Source organism: Gossypium hirsutum, chromosome A05, assembly GCF_007990345.1.
Source record: "Gossypium hirsutum isolate 1008001.06 chromosome A05, Gossypium_hirsutum_v2.1, whole genome shotgun sequence".
Taxonomy (NCBI): domain Eukaryota; kingdom Viridiplantae; phylum Streptophyta; class Magnoliopsida; order Malvales; family Malvaceae; genus Gossypium; species Gossypium hirsutum.
The window spans coordinates 79,470,094-79,493,083 of NC_053428.1; the positions used below are offsets into that span (position 1 = coordinate 79,470,094).

The 22,990-nt window shown below is 34.2% G+C and overlaps 1 protein-coding gene across 1 annotated transcript; it reads left to right on the plus strand.

Annotated features, from left to right (window-relative positions):
* The first annotated feature begins 370 nt into the window (after positions 1-370).
* LOC121228955 (uncharacterized) lies at positions 371-22,189 on the plus strand. Its single transcript, XM_041112000.1, has 6 exons — positions 371-1,186; positions 1,433-1,827; positions 21,532-21,567; positions 21,676-21,739; positions 21,894-22,037; positions 22,136-22,189. The coding sequence occupies exons 1-6, from the start codon at positions 371-373 to the stop codon at positions 22,187-22,189; spliced, it is 1,509 nt and encodes a 502-aa protein (XP_040967934.1).
* The last annotated feature ends 801 nt before the right edge of the window (positions 22,190-22,990 follow it).

A 22,990-nucleotide genomic window follows, 5' to 3' on the forward strand; every position in this document is an offset into this window, starting at 1 on the left:
GTCTACCCCTGTATTTCCCCAAGTAGTAGAGATGTTAAGAAGGGAAAAACCTCTAGTTGACAGAATTTAGAAGCAAGGGGCCGAGGAATTTAGAGCGAATATACAAGATGACCCAGAGAGGGCAGAGTTCTAGCTAGAAAATGCCATTAGAGTATTCGATGAATTGTCTTACACACTTCAGGAGTGCATGAGGTGTGTTGTGCCACTCTTGCGAGACTCAATCTACTAATAGTGAAACACCCTTGTGTCGGTTGTACCAAGGGAAAGGATTACATAGGAGTTTTTCCAAGAGGAATTCTGAAAGAAGTATATTAGTCAGAGGTTTATAGACCAGAAGAGGAAGGAATTTCTAGAATTAAAGCAAGGTCGAATGACAGTAACAGAGTATGAGCGTGAGTTCGTGAGGCTCAGCAAATATGCTAGGGAGTGTGTATCTACTGAAGCCATCATGTGTAGGAGATTTGAGGATAGATTGAACGAAGACATCCAATTATTAGTTGGCATCTTAGAGTTAAGGGAGTTTGTGGTGCTTGTTGAGAGAGCTTGCAAGGTAGAAAAGTTGGTCAAGGAGAAGAGAAAAGCTTATAATGAGTCTCGTGACTCAAAGAAAAGACAAATGGGAAGATCATTTCAGACCTCATCCAAGAGATCGAAAGAGTTTCCAACTCAATCAAATGCATCCGTAGGATTCTCGAACAGAAACAAGAATAAGCAGTATACAGTGTCTAAAGCTCAAACCACTTCTATCGCGAGTGTTGGTAGTGCTCGACCAAATAGACCAGAATGTTCACAGTGCGATAGACATCATTTCAATGAGTGCCGAAGAAATGAAATAGGCTATTACAAATGTGGGTCGCTAGACCATTTTATTCGTAGTTATCCCGAGATGGTTGAGAAAGATAGAGATCAAGGTGTGAGATCGGGTAACGCTTTTTCTAGGAGTAAACCACAAAAGAACCCGGGAAGTAGGGCTAGCAACAGAGGTGTGCCTAGAGATTTCACCGTGAGGTCTGAGAGCCGAGCACCTACAAGGACTTTTACCATTCCCGCTCGCGAAGAGGCATCATCACCAAATGTGATTACGGGTACTTTTTCTCTTCACAATATTCTTGTTGTTGCTTTGATTGATTTGGGGTCTACCCATTTGTATGCTTCTGTGAAATTGATGTCTAGCATGAATATGCCTGTTAAGTCTACAGAATTTGTGATAAAAGTGTCAAACCCGTTAGGCAAGCATGTGATAGTTGAAAAAGTGTGTAGAAACTATCCTTTGATGATTAGAGGTCATTGTTTTCCGACTAACTTCATGCTACTACTGTTTGATGAATTTGACCTAATTATTGGCATGGATTGGTTGACTGTTCATAACGTGTTAGTAAACTGTGGTAGTAAGTTTATTGAACTAAAATGTGAAAATAGGGATATTATTCAGGTTGAATCAGGTGAACCGGATAGCTTACCTGTACTGATTTCTTGTATGACTACAGAGAAATACATGAGACAAAGATATGAGTCCTATCTTGCATTTGTGTTGAATGCCCAAGAGTCAGAAGTAAGGATTGAGTCAGTGCATGTGGTATGTGAGTACCTGGATGTGTTTCCGGAAGAGTTGCCCGGATTGCCTCCAACTAAGGAAGTTAAGTTTGGTATTGAGTTGGTCCCTAGTACGGCACCTATTTCGGTTGCCCCATATAGGATGACACCGTTAGAGTTAAAAGAGTTGAATGTTCAGCTACAAGAGTTAATGGATAAGGGTTTTAAGAGACTAAGCTATTCTCTAGCGAGTGCTCCAGTACTTTTTGTGAAGCAAAAAGACAGGTCGATGAGGTTATGTATAGACTATAGATAGCTCAACAAGGTGACTTTGAAGAACAAGTATCCTTTACTAAGGATCAATGATCTATTTGACCAATTGAAAGGAGCCACAATATTTTCTAAGATAGACTTAAGGTCCAATTATTACCAGCTAAGAGTTAAGGAGCAAGATGTATCGAAAACTGCATTTCGGATGAGGTACGGGCACTATGAATTCCTTGTCTTTGGCTTAACAAATGCTCCCGCCGCATTTATGGATTTAATGAATCGTATTTTTCGATCGTACTTGGATAAGTTTGCTGTTGTTTTTATCGATGATATATTAATTTATTCTCGTGATGAGAGTGAGCATGCGGAGCATTTGAACTATTTTGCAAACTTTAAGAGATGAGCAGTTGTATGCCAAGTTTAGTAAAAGTGAGTTCTGGCTCCGAGAGGTCAGATTCTTAGGACACATTGTGTCGGGTGATGGAATTAGAGTTGACCCGATTAAGATCTTGGCTATTGTTAAGTGGAAACCACCGAGGAATGTATTGGAGATTAGAAGATTTCTAGGCTTAGTAGGTTACTAATGTTGATTCATTAAAGGATTCTCCATGATTGTTACTCTGATAACGAGGTTACTACAGAAAGATGTCAAGTTCGAAGGCGTTGTTGACTGAAGCTCCAATTTTAGTGCACCCAGAACCGGGAAAAGAATTCGTAGTGTATAGTGATGCATCCCTGAATGGATTGGGATACGTGCTCATGCAAGAAGTCAAGGTAATAGCATATGCCTCGAGAGAACTGAAGCCGCATGATAAAAACTATCTGACTAATGACTTAGAGTTAGCCGCCATAGTGTTCGCACTGAAGATTTGGAGACACCATTTGTATGGTGAGGGATGCTGAGTATTCACAGACCATAAAAGTCTTAAGTATTTGATGACTCAAACGGAACTGAATCTTCGCCAATGGAGATGGCTAGAGCTCATAAAAGACTACGAACTGGTGATTGACTATCACCCAGGGAAGGCGAACATGGTCACCGATGATTTGAGTAGGAAGTCATTATTTTCCTTGAGAGTTATGAACACTCGGTCGTCAGTAACTGATGATGGTTCGATTTTAGCTGAGTTAAGAGTGAAACCAATGTTTTTTCAAGAGATCTGCGAAGCTTAGAAAGGTGATAAAGAATTGCAAGCTAAAATAACTCAGTGCGGGACGGGTATAGAATCAGACTTTCGGATTGGTTCAGATGGTTGTTTAATGTTTCGTGATAGAATTTGTGTTCCCAAAGACGATGAGCTTATTCGGAAAATTTTGCATGAGGCACATAGCAGTTGTATGTCTATCCATCTGGGTAGTGTGAAAATGTACAACAACTTGAAAAAAATGTATTGGTGGTCGGGAATGAAGAGAGACGTTTTAGAGTTTGTCTCTAATTGCCTAATTTGTCAGCTAGTGAAAGCCGAACACCAAGAACCTTCGGGTTTACTTTAGCCTGTGGTGGTTCCCAGATGGAAATGGGACCTTATTATTATGGATTTCGTGTTCGGGTTGCCTTGGATGCCAAGGAAGAAAGATACCGTATGGGTTGTGGTTTATAAGCTAAAAAAATCAACTCATTTTATATCGGTGCATATGGATTATTCGCTTGAAAAATTGGATGATTTGTATGTATCCAAAATTGTGAGACTCCATGGAGTCCCCTTCTCGATTATTTCAAATAGAGATCCGAGGTTTACCTCGTAGTTTTGGAAAAAGTTACAAGAAGCTGTGGGAACAAAGTTGAATTTTAGTACGGCTTTCCATTCGTAAACCGACGGTCAGTTGGAGAGGGTAATTTAGATTCTTGAAGACATGTTGCGTGTTGTGTTCTTGAATTCCAAAGCAACTGGGAAAAGTATTTACTGCTGGTAGAGTTTTCCTACAAATATAGCTATCAGTCGAGTTTGAAAATGGCACCTTATGAGGCTTTGTATGGGCGTAAGTACCGAACGCCCTTGTATGGACCAAACTTAGAGAAAATCAGATTCACAGAGTTGACTTAGTCAAAGAGACCGAAGAGAAAGTAAAGACAATTTGTAATTTTTTGAAGGCCGCTTCGGATAGACAAAAATCCTATGCAGATTTGAAACGAAAAGAAATTGAGTTTCTAGTCGGAGATAAGGTGTTTTTGAAAGTATCCCCATGGAAGAAAGTCCTCAGATTCGGTAAGAAAGGAAAATTAAGTCCATGTTTTATTGGACCTTATTAGGTGACCGAGAGAATTGGATAGGTAGCTTATCGACTAGCCTTGCCATCCGAGTTAGAGAAGATCCACAATGTTTTCCATGTGTCGATCATGCGTCATTATCATTCTAACCCTTCGCACGTTTTTTCACCCACAGAGGTTGAGATTTGATTAGACATGACTTATGGCGAAGAGCCGGATAAGATCTTGGCCCGAGAGGTCAAGCAATTGAGAAATAAAAATATAGCACTTGTGAAAGTACTATGGCATAGACATGGGGTTGAAGAGGCCACATAGGAGCCCAAGGAGACTATGAGAGATCAATACCCAAACCTTTTCACTGGTAAAATTTTTGGGGACGAAAATCCCTAAGGAGGAAGAATTGTAACAACCTAATTTTGGGGCTAGTCGGGACAGTAGTTTCGAAACCACTAATCTGAGGTCTGAGAAATTAATATTATTTTATTGTTAAAGAATGAGTATATGAGTGCATGAAAATTTTGGTAAACTAATTTTAGCAATTGCTTACTTAATTTCGAAAAAGGACTAAATCGCATAAAGTGCAGAAGATTTGTTTTACTAGGTGAAAGTGTTAAATGGCTATGAAACATTAAATTAGAGGTCCTTAGTGAGTAAATAGACCACAAATTTATTAGTGGCTGGACATGGAGCCTTAATTCATGGAATGGTCAAATCTTTGGTGACTTAATTGATAATAAAATATTAACGTAAAAGGCTAGCTATCATCTTTTTCATTTTCCTTTCTTCTCCACCGAAAATTTCAGCAAAGAAGGGATTTTTAGAGCTCAAAATTTCAGCAACTTCGATCCCTTGCAAGCAAGTGATTTTGATGGTCATTTTTGTTGATTTTTGTGTTTTTGGAACCCTTATAGCTTAATCCAGATAATGAAGGGACTATTTTGAAAAATGGTTGAAAGTCTTGGGTTTTGGCATGAGAGTATTCATGTTGTTTGCTGAATTTTTATAGAATAAATGTAATAGCCCAAAATTGGGTCTAGTTGGAACAGAGGTTTCGGGACCACAAAATCTGAGATAAAAATAATTATTTTATGATTATTTTGAGGTTTATGATATGATTGCATGATTGTGTGAAAATTTCATGGAGAAATTCTATGCATAAAGTGCTCAATTTGAAGTTAGGGACTAAATTGAATAAGTTGCAAAACTTGCATTCTAGAAGTTTCTAGTATGAAATTGCTTTGAAATATTAATTAGGAGGTCTTAAATAGGATTTTGACCAATTTCTAAGTGATGGACAAAAATTGGACATGGATGGAATTTTTGAAAGTTTAGTAAGGAAGGGCATTTTGGTCATTTGATAATTAAAACAAATAAAAAGGGAAAATAAAGCCAAAATTTACTCATCTTTTTCATGGAGGCCAGAATTAGCATGGAGGAAACCATGGCTAGGATTTTCAAGCTTTCCAAGCTCAATAGTAAGTCCGTTCTAACCCCATTTTTCAAGTTCTTTACGTTTTTGGAATCCCGGTAATTTGATTAAGCTTATTCTAGCAATAATTTAAGCTAGGGTTCATATTTGGAAAAATACACATAGGTTAAATGTGTTTATTTTGCTATTTTATGATAGAATATGAGGTTTTAAATTATGTTAGACAACTTTTAATACTCGGTTTTAAGTGAAAACGAGTAAAAGGGCTTAATCGGTAAAAATACCTAATAGTCATAAGTATATGTTAGAATGGGAATTTGATGTTGCCATAGAAGGGAAAAGTAATCAGCATGTCATAAAACATAAGAATAAGGGATGAAGTTTAATTCCTGAGCCTAGGGGCAAAAGTGTAAATATGTAAAAGTTTAGGGGCAAAATTGTAATTTTTCCAAAGTTTGAGTTAAGGACTGTTTTGAATAGTACATTAATTAAAAAAGTAAAATATGATGTTTTATATCCCGAAAAATGAGATTTGAACCTAGAATTAGAGAAAAATCGAAAATTAGGAAAGTTGGTAAAATGATCGTTTTAGTATCGAGGTAAGTTCATATGTATAATAAGCATTAATTTATGCATGTTTCAATGTAAAATTGATATATTTATTATAATTTCCGAGGTGTTGAAAGTATGTAAGTTGGTATGATAATAATACAGCAATAATGCTGTAATTTATATTTGAAATTTAAATTTAGTGAATTAATTGAATTATGTTAAATTAAATGATTATGGTGCCAAGTTTATGAATTGATTTAAAAATATGTCTATGGTACATGAAGTGCATTGAATTATAATACATAAATGTGATTTCTATGATTATGGATATTATGGGAAATTGTAAGTTCATATGATTTTTAATAAGGCAATGTGTAATTTAATGTTATTGCCTTGATATTAAATGAGATGTAAGTTTATATGTAAGTAATACATCAATATTACTTGTATTATGATATTTTATAATAATATTGGAAATATGTTTGTGGATAATTACTTGATTAGTGAAATTGTTGGAAAAGAGAGAGAAATCCCAGTTGAACCTTCAGAAAGATTGGATGATACAGATAGTATGTAGCTAGGTCACATGTATGGTGCTGAGTGCACATCATGTGTACAAGAGAGCTACAAGACATTATGATGTAGTTAGGTCGCATGGGTGATACTATGTGTACACCATGTAGACAAGAGAGCTACGGGATATATGTAGCTAGGTCGCATGCGTGGTTCAAGGTGAAGGACACCATGTAGACAAGAGAGCCACGAGATAAATTGGCTAGGTCACATGGGTGGTACTGAGTGTTCACCTTGTGTACAAGAGAGCCGAACTCTATGATGGGTGGAGCTATGTGCTGAAACCACCAAGTATCGAGGATTGATCTGAAGTGTTCAACGGGTGACTCTCTATGTATTGCTTTGTGAGTTTTGTGATGAATAAGTGCATGAACTTGGTTATGTGAATGATGTGTTCATTAAGTGACCAGGATGTGGTAAGGTTATAAACAAGTAAGTTATACATGAGGATGATTTTATGGTGACCTTGTGATCATGGGCCTATACTTGTGATGTATGAAATGTGGTGAAAATGATTTGTGATATGTATGTTAAAATGAGGTTAATACAAAGAAAGTGTGAAAGAGTGAATTAGCAATAAAACTATTTTGGACAGTAGCAGCGACGTGATTTTAAATATAGTAGAAATTGAATCAGAGACTGAATGAGATATTAAATTAAAGCTTAATGAGTCTATTTTCATATAAAAGAAACAGAGCAAGAAAAGGAGTTCTATATTTTGATATATTTATGTTTTTTGTGAGACTGGTTTAGAATGATTACGTGATCCCCTATTCTAACTTTGGAAAATTACAAAAATTTGGATAAAAATAATTAGAGGCTTAAAATTATATTTTTAAAATCCCTAATGAGTCTATTTTCAATAGAAATCAACAAGAACATTATCCGATTTCTGTATTGTGAGATAATTAATTTTTAGTGAAGAGAGGTCAGAACTGTCAGAATGTGAAACAGGGGAAATTTTAATGAATAAACTGTACTAATTGGCTAAACCAAAAATTATGAAAATTTTATGGTGAAAAGATATGTGAGTCTAGTTTCAGGGAAATTTACGGATCTTAATTTGGAGCTCTGTAGCTTGAATTATAAATAAGTAAGTGACTATGACTTGTGTGGACAGTTTGATGTGAGCATTTATTAGTAAATTGTGAAATCGTACTTACAAGAATGCTATATACATTAAGGATGTGGAATGGAGAGGAGGAGGAGAAAAATAAATATATGTGGAATACATGGAAACTATGGTATATGAAATATTGATATAATGAAATAAATGATATGTGTTTATAAGAAAACAGAAAGAGAATGATATGTATCATGACATGTATATATATATGACTAGTCTCAATGTAATGCTTGTAGGGTATGGAGTTGAATTAAAATGTTTTAGGCAAACATGTTATTTGCACATCTGAATTGTGGTATTTTATAAAGTATGATCTAGTTTTAAATATGAATGCTTGATGATTAAGCTAAAGATATTTGGTAAGATGATAATCTTGGTATAAATGTATAAGTGGTACTATAATAAACAAGGTAAAATGAGTATGAGAGACACATGTATGATGATATACAAATGCTATGTTTGTGGTTTAATTGAGAATATTTAATCATTAAATGAATACCATGTTATATGCTTTTGATGTTGTATAAGTGTGTAAGAGATTAAGGTTGACCAAAGCTTGGAAAATAGCCTAGGTATATTCCACACAGGCAGAAACACGACCATGTGTCTCAGCCGTGTATGGAACATGACTTTGGGACATGGGCGTGTGGAGCCTTAAAGCATGAAATTTCCAAGATTTTCGTAAGTTCTCGATTTAGTCTCGAACCCTTTCTAAAGTATGTTTTGGGCTTTGTAGACTCAAATAAGGGACTATGTGTAAGTGAATGAACATTTTGAAATATGAATGAAATTTTATGGCACGTATTTTAGTTTAATGTTTGTATGTTTGTCCAGTAATGCCTCGTACCTTATCCCGGCCTCGGGTACGGGTAAGGGGTGTTACAATAAAATGAATCATGGTTGTTAAATAAACAACTTTAGTGAAAAGGGTTTTCATGAAAACATCTAAAAGGACCATTTTGTGAAGTTAATAAAATAGGTTGTAAATGTGTGAAATAATTAAAATTGTGAGTTGCTATAAGAGTAATAAAGGTTCGGCTAGGCTTTTTAAAGGAGGAAATTTGATTAAAATCGTTTTACGAGCCTAGGGTTAAAATCATAATTATGTGAAAGTCTAAGGGCAAAATGGTAATTTTTTCCTAGGTATGAGTTATAGATTGTCTTTCCAATGTTTTATAGATAATTGGAAGCTCGGTCTATTTAGAAGCTTGTCGAAGATCTATCACACTATCCACCGATTATATCGGTACTTTTTGATGTTTTGGTCAAGGTTATAATGGCATGTATATGTGGACTTATGTTTAATGTTTGGTTGAATGCCTGGATGTTAATTTTAGTATGTATATAAATGTTGGTTGTTTGGTACCATTTTAGTCATGGTTGAATTGTGTCATTTAAGTGCTTGTTTTGCATGAGAGAAATGGTTCAAATGTTAAGTTTAGATTGATATGGTATAGGTCAAGTTATGGTATATTTTGAAATGGTAGAAATGTGATCAAATATGCTTATGTATAAGTAAGTTTGTATGCATACTTGTGATGCCTTGGTCGTGGGTGCAAATTGCTTGTAGGAACATATTTATAATGGTGGTGGAAATGGCTTGAATTTGGCCAACTTTATGTCCGAACGGCTTGAGACACGGGTGACTGAACCGTGTGTGACCCACAGGCATGCAACACGACCGTGTGTCTCCTATAGGTTTTAGTGCATACAAGTCAAGCTATTACATGGCCTAGCACACGGCCTGGCACACGGGCATGTGAGGTCATTTTGAAAGTTACATGGCCTGACACATGGGCTTGTGACTTGGCCATGTGACCCAACTTTGAAAGTTACACGGACACTGAAACGGACACTGACATCGACTGGGACACGGATGTGTTTCCCTATTTCGATTGTTACATGGCCTGAGACACAAGCGTGTGTCTCAGTCATGTGAGTCACACGGCCTAGCAACATGACTCTGTGACCCCTGAAGTTCAAATTTTCTAACTTTTTCCTAAAATTTCTAAATGATTTCAATTTAGTCCTGAATTGTTTCTAAAGGGTTTTTAAGGCCTCGAGTGCTCGATTAACTCCGTAATATTATTTTAATAACGGATATAGGTTAAGGGTGCTACATTTAATGGTATCAGAGCTATGATTTAGTCAGTTGTCGAACTGAACATAGCATGTATGAGTCTAGAAATACATGACATTATATAACCTATGATAGTGTGATAACTCCTGACTCAATTTGAACTATGTTTTCATATAGATATAATGTCATCCAACCGAGCTGATTCCAATGAGGCTAAAAGTAACACACAAGCATCCTTTCACTGAGTAGCGTCAAGTGGTAGTTGGCCTATATCTGAGGGTTGGGCAGGAAAGGCTAAGGAAGCCTTCTTCTAGATGACGAATGAATGGTTTACTGAGTTCGTACAAACGAACCCTATGGCTTAACGATGTCCACCCCTATCGATTCCTGTAAATCAACAAGGTTTGGAACCGGTGTGAGTAAGCAAGCCTCTAGTTGATAAAATCCGTAAATATGAGGTTGAAGAGGTTAGAGGTACACTAGAAGATGATCTTGAAAGAGCTGAATCCTGGCTAGAAAATACAATCAGAGTTTTTAATGAATTATCATGTACCCCGACGGAATGCGTGAAATATGTTGTTTTCTTACTGAAAGATTTAGCTTATCAGTGGTGGAACACCTTAGTTTCAATTATGCCGAGAAAACGGGTAGACTATGAATTCTTTCTTACTGAATTTCGAATGAAATATGTGAGCTAGTGATTTCTTTATAAGAAACATAAAGATTTTCTTGAGCTGAAATAGGTCGGATGACAGTATCTGAATAAGAAAGAGAATTTATTTAACTTAGCAAGTATGCCCGAGTATGTATACCGACAGACGTCACTATGTGCACATGGTTTGAAGATGGGCTGAACGAAGATATCGAGTTATTAGTTCGGATCCTTGAATTGAAAGAATTTTTTATTCTAGTTGACAAAGAACACAAAGCTGAAGAATTGAGTAAAGCAAAAAGAAAAATAGATTATGAGGATCGTGATCTAGGAAAGAGATCAATGGGAAAGTCATATCAATCACCATCAAAGAAGTCGAAAGAACATCACGAACGTTCATTAGCTTCAATGGGTTATTCAGGTAAAGATAGGAGAAAATAACAAGCGAGTTCAAGACCTCAAGCTATGTCTATAGCGAGCGTGGGCAGTGTTAAAAGCAACAAGCTTGATTGCCAGTAATGTGGGCGATGACACTTCAGTGATTGCAAATTGAAAGATAGGGCATGTTTTAAATGTGGTTCGTTATTAACATTATATCAGATATTGCCCAAAAAAGTCTAACAAAGAAAAGGTTTAGATTACTCAATGAGTTAGACCACCATGGAACACTGGAAATGTGGGAAATAGCCGTAGTAGGACGAATGAATCTGTTGTGAGATCCGAGGCATGAACGCCGGCTAAAGCTTATCCGTTCCGTGCTTGAGAGGAAGCTTCAGCGCTAGATGTTATCACGGGTATATTTTCTATGTTTGATACTGATGTTACTCTTTTGATTGACCTAGGGTCAACACATTCATATGTATCACGACTTTAGTGTCAGATAAGAAATTACCTTTCGAGTCTACTAATTTTGTGATTAAAGTAACGAATCCCCTAGGTCAGTATGTGTTAGTTGATAAAATTTGTAAAAATTGTCCTTTAATGATTCAGGGCTATGACTTTCCGGTTGATTTGATGTGATTCTTGGTATGGATTGGTTAACTCTGCATGATGCTGTGGTGAATTTTAGACGAAAGCATATTGAGTTGAAATGTCAGAACAATGAAAACATTTGAATTGAATCTGATAGACTGGATATCATATCTTATGTTATATCAACTATATCAGCACATAAGTATGTTAGGAAAGGTTGTGAAGTGTATCTTGCTTATATATTTGATTCCAGATTTTCTGAGTTGAAGCTAGAATTGGTTCCTATGGCAGGTGAGTATATAGATGTGTTTCTAGAGGAGCTACCCAGGTTACCACCGCTGAGAGAGGTTGAGTTTGCTATTGAGTTAATGCCAGGAACTTCTCTGATATTGACAGCTCCTTACAGAATGGCACCTACAGAGTTGAAAGAGTTGAAAGCATAGTTGCAAGAGTTGACAGATAGGGGTTTTGCTCGACCCAACTTTTATCCTTAGGGTGCTCATGTATTATTTGTTAAGAAAAAAGACAGATTCATGCGATTATGTATTGATTATCGATAGCTCAACAAAGTCACGATCAAGAATAAGTATCTGTTACCATGTATTGACGATTGTTTGATCAGTTGAAAGGTGTGATAATATTCTCAAAGAATTGATCTTCATTCTGGTTATTATCAGTTGCGAGTCAAAGACTCAGATGTGCTGAAAACCCATTTAGAACCAGGTACGAACATTATGAGTTTCTTGTAATGCCATTTGGTTTGACTAATGCACCTGCGGTATTTATGGATTTGATGAACATAATCTTCAGGCCAGTTTTAAATAGATTTTCTGTTGTGTTTACTGATATATATTTATCTATTCACGAGATGAGACAGATCATGCTCAGCATTTGAGAATTGTTTTGCAAATTTTGCATGAAAAAAAATTGTTAGCTCAGTTTAGCAAGTGTGAGTTCTTGCTTCGAGAAGTCAGATATTTGGGACATGTTGTATTGTCTAATGGAATTAGAGTTTATCTGAGCAAAATTTTAGCTGTGATAGATTGGAAGCCTCTGAGAAATGTGTCTAAGGTTAGAATTTTTCTAGGTTTAGCCGAATATTACTGAAGATTCGTCAAGGGATTCTCAATGATTCCTACTCCGTTGATGAGGTTTTTGCAAAAAGATGTTAAGTTTGAGTGGTCTAAGAAATGTCCACAAAGCTTCAATTAGTTGAAAGCATTGTTAACTGTGGCACCTGTATTAGTTCAGCTAGAGTCCAGTAAAGAATTTGTGATTTATAGTGATGCTTCGTTGAATGGTTTGGGTTGTGTTTTGATGTAATAGGGTAAAGTGATAGCGTATGCTTCTAGACAGTTGAAACTGCACGAAAAGAATTACCCGACACATGATTTAGAGCTTGCAGCTATTGCATTTGCTTTGAAGATTTACGACACCATTTGTACAGAGAAAAATGTTATATCTTTGTGGATTATAAAAGTCTGAAGTTTTTGATGTCACAGAAAGATATGAATTTGAGACAGTGCAGATGGCTTGAGTTATTAAAAGATTACGACTTCATCATTGATTATCATCCCGAAAAGGCTAATGTTGTTGCTGATACTTTGAGTGAAAAGTCTTTATTTTCCTTATGAGCTTTGAACACACAGTTGACATTGATTAATGATGGTTTGATTTTAGCTTAATTAAAAGCTAGACTGACATTTTTGCAACAGATTTGAGAAGCTTAGAAATGTGATGATGTGTTTATAGCTAAACGGAATCAGATTGAGATGACTTCTGATACAGATTTTCGTGTTGGTTCTGATAATAGTTTGTATTTCAAAGGTAGAATTTGTTCTGAGAAATTCTGATCTTGTTCAGAAAATCTTACAGGAAGGTCACAGTAGTAGCTTGTAAATTCACCCTGGTAGTAATAAAATGCACAGAAATTTAAAACATATGTACTGGTGGCCAGGTTTGAAACGAGAGATTTCTAAGTTCGTATCTAGATGTTTAGTTTGTCAGCAAGTTAAAGCTGAGCATCAGGTACCTTCTAGTTTGTTACAACCAGTGATAATTCTAGAGTGGAAATAGGAACGTGTTATGATGGATTTTGTATAGGGATTGCATCTATCTCTGAGAAAGAAAGATACTGTGTGGGTCATTGTTGATCGTTTGATGAAGCCCACGCATTTCATTCTAGTATGTACGAATTTTTCACTTGAGAGATTAGCAGAGCTGTATGTGTTGGAGATCGTTAGATCACATGGTGTGCCAGTTTCTATTATTTTCGATAGAGATCTACGGTTTACGTCTCGATTTTAGAGCAAGTTACATGAGGCTTTAGGTACTCAATTGCATTCAGATACTCAAGGATATGTTTAGATATTGTGTTTTGGAGTTTGAAGGTAATTGGGAGAGATTTCTACTGTTAGTTGAATTTGCATACAACAACAATTATTAATCAAGTATTAAAATGGTACCATATAAGGTTTTGTATGGTTGGATGTGTCAAACTCTATTGTATTGCACTGAGATTAGTGAGAAAAATCTTTTCAAGGTTGACTTGATGCAAGAAACCGAGGAAAAGATTAAAGTGATACAAGACAATTTGAAAGCAGCTTCAGATTGACAGAAATCCTATACGAATTTGAAAAGAAAAGACATCGAATTTCAAGTCGGTGATAAAGTGTTTTTGAATGTATCACCCTGGAAGAAAGTTTTTTGTTTTGGTTGGAAATGAAATATTAGTTCGAGGTTTATCTGGCCATATGAGATCATTGAGAGAATCGGGCCGGTAGCTTACAGGTTAGCATTTCCGTTAGAGTTAGAAAAGATTCACAATGTGTTCCATGTATCTATGTTATGACAGTATCGATCATATCCTTCACACGTGATTTCACCTGTTGATGTTGAGATTCAATCAGATATGATGTACAATGAAGAACTGATCATAATTCTAGCTGGAGAGGTTAAGGAATTGAGAAATAAAAGCATAGCTTTACTGAAAGTTCTTTGGAAATGTCATGGAATAGATTAAGCTACCTGGGAACTAGAAGAAGTTATGAAATTGCAATACCCGAACCTCTTTTCTGGTAAGATTTTTGGGGCGAAATTTATTTAGGGGGAGAGTTATACCAACCCATTTTTAGTGAAATCAGAATAGTGGTTTTAGGACCACAAATCCGATGAGTAATTTATTGTTTTATTATTATTTTAATTTCTACAGTATGTTAGCAGGGTCGTATAAAAATTTCGTTAAGAAATTTTAACATTTGCATGCTTAATTTAGTAAAAAGGACTAAATTGTAAAAGGTGAAAAAGTAGAGTTCTATTAGTTAAAGGTATCAATTAGCTATAAAACTTAAATATGAGTGGAATTAAGTGGTAATTAGACCATTTATGATGTTAGTGGATAATCATGGCGAGGTATTATTGAAATTTTGAATGTTTTTAAAAGGTAAAATGGTAAAATGGTAAATAAAGATAAAATTAAATAAGTAAAAATTCACCATCTCTTTCACTTTACTTCTCTTCTTCACCGATTCTTCAAAGGAACAAGGCTAGGGTTCGGTCAAAAAAATTTTCTTGCATGATATGTATTTCGATTTCATTTTTAATGGTTTTTAAGTTTTTGGGATTGTTGTAGCTTAATCTAGCTAGCCCAGGGACTAATTTGCAAAATGGTCAAATATTTAGGGTTTTTCCTTGAATATGTTTGAATGATTCTTGAAGTTTAATGAAAGATTATGAGTCCCTGCTGTTAAATAAACAAGTTTTGTAAATGGATTTTTGATGAAATTGTTATTTAGGGACTTCTTTATAAAAGTAGTAAAATTCCATCGTAAATTGTGAAATACTGATTTGTATGGGTTGATATAGGTCCCTAGTGCATTCATCTAGCATGAAATGTGGATGAAATTTCTTAAATTTCAATTTATGAGCTTAAGGACTAAACTATAAAGAAGTTAAAATATTAGGGGCAAAAATGTAATTTTGCAAAAGTATGAATTTTGGACTAAATTGAATAGTATATGTATTAAATGGATTGAATTTCCTTATTTAGATCAAGATAAACCTTGTACGGATCTAGATCGAGGAAAAGCTAAAGCCTTGGATTAGTTGATCTCGTTTCTATGTCTTCGTCATCAAGGTAAGTTCGTATGATTAAATGGTGTTTTAATGTTATATTTATTTATGTATTCTTGTGGTATTTGTCATGTAATTAAATGCTGGAAGTCCAATGATGTTACGAAAATTATCGGGCACCGTTTGAACCTTAGGAATACGTAAGATATAAATGACATGTCATTAGGGTTACCATGTTTGGGGCGCTGGTCTTGAATGTCCTACCGATGGTTGAGGTCATGCATTTGTTACAGATACTCAACAACTTGTGTGAGCAACATCGCGGAGCTTTCATTTTGACCATCAGCTTGTATGAGCAGACCCATTTCACAACTCGAGTGAGCAACGACGTAAAGGAAAAAGAAAGGTTACGACTATATGTTTTGCACACTTTGTGTGAGCTTTCCCACATATCCGATGTTATTCTCAATGGTTCAATGGGCGTGAAAAGGAAAGGAATGGTAAGTGTTCAAATGACTTATGTCATGAATCTATGAGAAGGGTTGGAAAGGAAATGTTTAATGAAGTACATCTATGTTTATAAAATGATGATTTCAAATGATGTTGTTCAAGTACACATAGCTTACCTTATGCTAATTCAAGTGAATTTTGAGTTGATGCACAAACATGTGTTGTTGATAATGCTTAGGCTTGTGCCAAGCTTGTGTTGGATTGTATCATGTTTAATTTTAAGGTTATGCATTGAAATGGTAAGTTATGTTCATGTTTTACGAACTTACTAAGCATTATATGCTTACGTAGTTTTCTTTCCAATGTTTTATAGATAATTGGAATCTCGATCGGTTTAGAAGCTCATCGGAGATCTATCACACTATCCAGCAATTATATCGGTACTTTTTGATGTTTTGGCCAAGGTTATAATGGCATGTATATGTGGACTTATGTTTAATGTTTGGTTGAATGCTTACATGTTGATTTTAGTATGTATATATATGTTGGTGGTTTGGTACCATTTTAGTAATGGTTGAATTGTGTCATTTAAGTGCTTGTGCTACATGAGAGAAATGGTTCAAATGGTAATTTTAGATTGACATGGTATAGGTCAAGTTATGGTATATTTTGAAATGGTAGAAAGTGATTAAATATGCATATGTATAAGTAAGTTTGTATGCTAGCTTTTAAGGTGCCTTATATGGCACATTTGTTGAAATTATTTGGTCATTTGAATTTTTCATTTTATGCATGTTTTGGTATGCTTGTGATGTCTTGGTCACGGGTGCAAATTGCTTATAGGTACATGTTTATAATAGTGGTGGAAATGGTTTGACTTTGGCCAATTTCATGTCCACACGGCCTGAGACATGAGCGTATGACTCAGCCATGTGTTCATGCGACATAGTCGTGAGTCTCTTGTAGGATTTAAGGCATACAAGTCAACTAGTTGACGACCTAGCACACGACCTGGAACACAGGCGTGTGAGGCCATTTTGAAAGTTACACGGCCTGGCACATGGGCGTGTGACTTAGTCATGTGACCCAACTTCGAAAGTTACACGGATACGACACGGGCTGAGACACGGCAGTGTGTCCGTATTTCAATTGTGACACGGCCTAAGACATAGGCGTGTGTCTTAGACGTGTGAGTCACACGGCCTGGCCATACGGCCATGTGACCTTTGCAGTTCAAATTTTCTAACTTTTTCCTCAACTTTTTTAATGATTACAATTTAGTTTCGAATTGTTTCTAAAGTGTTTTTAAGGCCTTGAGGACTCGATTAAAGGATGTTATACATGAATATGGATGATTTATGATATGTTTATATTGAGTATTGAAATATATGTTTTAAAGTTACGTTTTTTACAGTAATGCTCTGTAACCCTATTCTAGCAACGGATATAGGTTAGGGGTGTTACACACATAGCGTCAAAGGTATCTCTCCAACAAATGCATTCACTCATTTGGTTTGCCCACCGGTTTGCGAATGTATACTAGTGGAAAAACTCAAGTCTGAGCCCATCAACTTGAACAACTCCATCCAGAACCAACCCATGAACTACCTGTCTCGATCACTAATGATAAACTGTGGCACTCCCCAATATTTCACCACATGTATAAGAAACAAACGAGTTACCTCCTTAGCAGGGCACTCCTTGGTCGCTGGAATAAAGGTTCCATACTTTGAAAACCGGCCCACCACAAAAAAAATGCTAGCAAACCCATCAGGCTTAGGAAAACCAACAATAAAATCCATGAATACACTCTCCCATGGTCATTCCGGAATAGGCAACGATTGTAACAATCCGGTTGGAGTCTTTTGCTCTACCTTGTCTTGTTGGCACACTAGACAAGTTCTCACATAGGTCTCTACATCATTGCCTATGTAAGGACAGTAGTAACGATCCTCCAAAAGATCCAAAATGCAGTTCATTCCTGGATGGTTGGCCCATCCCAAGTCATGACACTCTTTCATGACTTCATTGCACAATTTCCCATATTGAGGCACATAAAGACGGTTCCCATGAGTGTATAACAACTCTCCTTCAAGGCAAAATCTTATCGTTTTCCCCTCATTGCTAACTCGATCAAGTTTTTGGTTCTGGGATCACTACAGCAAAACAGGTTTTTAGTGGCGTTTTTAGTGGCATTTGGATAAAAAAGACCGCTATAGATCGAGCATTAGTGACGCTTTTTGAAAAACGTCACTATAGATCGAGAATCAACTGCGCTTTTTGAAAAGCGACGCTATAGATCTAGCATTAGCGGCGTTTTTTAAGGTCGACCATTAGTAACGCTTTTTCAAAAACGCCAAAAAAATTAAGCACAACGCCGTCGTTTTATGTTGAGCTTTAGTGGCATTAGCGGTGCTTTTTGGAAATCGCCACTATAGATTTAACATTAGCGGCATGTTTTGAAAAATGTTGCTATAGATCAAGCATTATTAGCGCTTTTTGAAAAACACCGCTATAGATCGAGCATTAGTGGCGCTTTTTGAAAACGCCTCAAAAAATTTAGTAAGACAACATCGTTTTATGTTCAGCTTTAGTGGCATTAGCGACGCTTTTTGAAAAACATCGCTATAGATCGAGCTTTAGTTGCGCTTTATCAAAAACACCGCAAAAAAATTTTATCTATCTATTTATTATTTAACTGGTTTATTTATATTAATTAAAATACAATTTATTTTTAATTGAATATTTAAATTCTTCAGAAAAATAATGACACGTAAAAAAATTTGAAAGTAAAAATATAGAAAAATATTTGTTAAAAATGAAAAAAATTAAAATACTGTTATTTAAAATAATTTTAAAGTTTTTTGGTATATGACTGATTGTTTTTTGCATTTATATATTAAATAATTTCTTATATAATAGTAAAAGAGATAGTATTAATTTTAAAATATTGAATTAATTATCATTATAGTTTAGGGTTTATGGTTTAGTGTTTAAGGTTTAGGAGTTATTATTTTAAGGTTTATAGATTATGGATTATGGATTATGGTTTAAGGGTTAGGGGTTAGGGTTTAGGGGTTTAGGGTTTATGTTTTATGATTTAGGGTTTAAAAATTAAGGGTTAGGATTTAGGGTTTAGATTAATTAGTTTTTTTTAATTTATGTATTAAATAATTTCTTATATAATTGTAAAAGAGATAATATTAATTTTAATATATTAAAATTATGATTATAGTTTAAATTATTTAAGAGATAATAGATAAACTTTATATATATTCAATGGTTTAGGATTTAAGGTTTACTTGAGATTTGTTAAATAATGAAATTTTATACAATCAATTAATTCTTTTATATTTAAAAATATTTAATCTAAACCATTTGATATATTTAAATATTAGATTTAAAAAAAACATTGATAAATAAATAAATAAAAAGTAATAGATTGATATGGATAGGTAACTATCTATTTTGGATAGGACCAAATTATAACAAATAAAAATGAAATACAAAATCTAAAACATTCCACATCGAACATCTAGCAAAATAGTTATATTTTTGTTAGGAAGAAATATCTCTAATAAAATGGAGATTAGATCAGAAAAGAATAATATAAAATCATGATTAACGTCTCAATCTTTAATAGAAATTTGATATGTGAGAGATTGATTGCTTACATTGGATAATTCTAACTTAATAATTAATTACAGCCATTTAATAATTTGTTTTCTTATTAAAATATACGATATTTATTTTAAGAGTACTTGGTTTTTTTTTATAAAATCCAATTTATAAAAAATAGTATTAATAAATGTTTTATAAAATCACTTAACTAATAATTTTTAGTAGACAAAATAAATATTTTTTTATAAAAATATTCTTTAAATATTTAGTAGTATCAAAGGCATTAGCGATGTTTTTATCATAAACGACGTCGTTCTATTGGATTTCTTAGTGGCGTTTTTGGTGAAACGCCACAATATGCCAAGCTTTAGCGGCGCCAGTGAAAAAACGCCGCAAAAAAAATATTATGTTTAATCAAAACGACATCGTTTTATTTGATTTTTTTAGTGGCATTTTTGTTAAAATGCCGCAATAGGTCTTGCTTTAGCGGCTCTAGGTGAAAAACACCGTAAAATGTTATTTGTTTTAATCAAAACGGCGCCATTTTGTAGGTTTTTTAGTGGCGTTTTTTGGTTAAACGCCGCAATATGTAAGGATTTAGCGGCGCTAGTGGATAAACGCTGCAAAGGTTGATTTCTTTTAGGCAAAACATCGTCATTTTTCTCTCCTCCTTTTTTACCCAACCAATAAACCCGATGAACCTTATTCATTTCCCCCTTCTTCTGAATTTCATTTCCCCCTTTTTTCCTAGTCCGAAATCCCTAAATTTCTCCCAAAATTTGTAGCCCAACCTTTTTTCCTCTGCTTTTTTTCCCAACCTTTTCTCTTTACTCTTTTTTCCCTGCTTTTTTTCCCCAACCTTTTCTCTTTACGGGTCTTTTGAACTCATAACATTGCTTTATATGTTGTTGTTGCCAACAATAGAAACAAGGTTGTTCATCTATTCTTATATGTGATTGATCTTTGAATGATTGTTGTGTTTTTATTGTTACTATTTGATATATTTGAACTCTTTCCTGTAGTTATAGTTAGCTTGTTCTCATTTGATTATCCTTGCTAAAACTTCATGCTATGTTTTAATGAGATTTTGGCGCGTATTCCAGACTTCTTTGATAAGATACATCCATATTCCATGGCATAGAAACTGTAAGTTTGCCTGCATTTTGAGCTCCATGGTAGTATATAACAAATAACAATAAGCTGTTCTAGAGATTGAGAGAATTAAAAGGTAATAAGGTTCCGGACCAAATATTTGGAGAAGGTTAGTCATCTCTTATGATATGACATCGAGTATTATCTGCCTTTCTTCTCCTACTCTCACATCCTTCCATGCTTGATATGGGTTTATTATATAAAAATAAAAATAAAAATTAAGGCTTATTATATAGATTACTGGGATGTGCTGTTAGTTGGACCAAGGTTTGTCTGATTGATATGGGTTTGGTTTTTCTAAGTTTTTATTATATTTGGAGGATATTTAGAGGTTATATTCAATATATATATAAATTAAGCCTTATTATATAAGTTTTCATGGCTACTTTGTTGTGATATAAATACAATATATATAATTTCATGGTTGTTCATGGTTGTTCATCTTTAGAATAATTTTTGAATTATTATTTTGTTAAGCCAATTTTTTTTTATCTTCAAATGCATTTTGGATGGAAGTATTTAAATAGATGTTTGGAAAATACATTAATGGATCATGTTTTTATAGCTTCTTGACTTTTATCCTTAAATTAAATAATTTATAGCTTCTTGGTTTGGAAAATACATTAATGGATCATATTTTTAACTTATTTAATTCTTGTTTATCCTTATATTATTTTTTAATTTCATGGTTGCTCATTGTTTGCAAATGTAATTTAATTTGCTGGAATATAGCATTACTGTTATTCTGGGTATTAGTCTTATTTATAAAGGAAGATCAAATGACTTTGATTTCATTGGTATTACACTTCAATAACACTACTTAGTACACATTGTTTTGCAGGTTCATTTTGACTGGTTGCTATGATAGTTTGGGAAGGTAAATAGATTAAATTTCATGTTTTTTTTTTAATGGAGGTTTTATTCGAAGGAATTTAATTTGACAGAAATCGTGTTTTTGTTTTCTTTTCTATATAATTTCCTTAAGGATATGGAAACAAGCTGGATGGTGTACGCATATGCCAGAAGGACAAAGTGGTGCAATTTCATCTGTTTGTATCATCAACTCAGAAGGTTTAGTGGTCATCTATAACATTTTAGTCATCAATATTAAGCATTTATGACATAACAATTTTATTCTAAAGAATCTTGGGCATTTATTTATAAGCATTGGCTTTTCTTATACATCCTTCATGTTTTGTGCAGGGAGAGGTCGTCTCTACACTTGTGGGCCATACACAGTGCCTCTCTTATATGGTTTGGCCTCAGCATGATACAATTTATAAGGCATCTTGGGATCACTCTATCAGAAAATGGGGTGTCGGGACAGGCAAAGATTTGTCTGATATAGTATGCCTATTTGTTTCTTTCTTTCTCCCTCTATATCCATTTTTTGTTTCATTTTCATTTGGATATCGTTTTGATGATTACTTTTTGTATGGAAATAGCTCTTTTATGTTTTGACTGGTGGCAAATGGAACAGGAAAAACCAACTACACTAGATTGCGGTATAGAATAATTTGCAGAAGGCACATAATTACTGGCTCCTACCTCTACGAATGCTTGTGGGAGGCATTGCAGCAGCGAATAAGAATGGTATTGATCAACATGCAGTTGACACCGTATGTGCTCTGAATCCGAATTCAGGTGTGAGTTTCAGATATTTTATGTGCAAAAAAGTATTAGAGTGCCTTATGTTTGTATGTTAGTTAAGCAGATTATAGATAGAACCTGCAATAGGATCAACTAATTAGTTGATCAAAAACTACACCCATTTTTGTAATCGTCTACTTGCATATTTGCATATACTTAATAATAATCTCGTGACAACTAATTATTCTATTTTTTTTATTTAATTGTATTGTTTTCAACATTTTATTTTTATTTGAGTTGAAAGAAGAAAAACACGAATTGCAATTTTGACTTAGAAAAGAGAATATTCAATAGCAGCTTAATCAATTTAAATAATCAATGTTGATATTTCACATGGGAATGGATATTCTAATCTTATACTTTACATGGTTATGATTTAAATTCTTATTTCATTTAAGTAACTTCATTATAATATCTTATTTTATTGATATCTTTATATTTAATCTAATTTTTATTATTTATTTTAGTCTTGATTCTAAATTTTTATTATTTTTTTAATATTTAAGATAACTTGAGTTCTAACTTTTGGATTTTAATTGTGTTATTAATTTATTATTTTAAATTCTAAATTTAAATTCATTAATTTTTATATTTAGTTTTAACGTTAAAATTTTAATAAAAAATTTAATTTAATTAATATTTTTTATTTA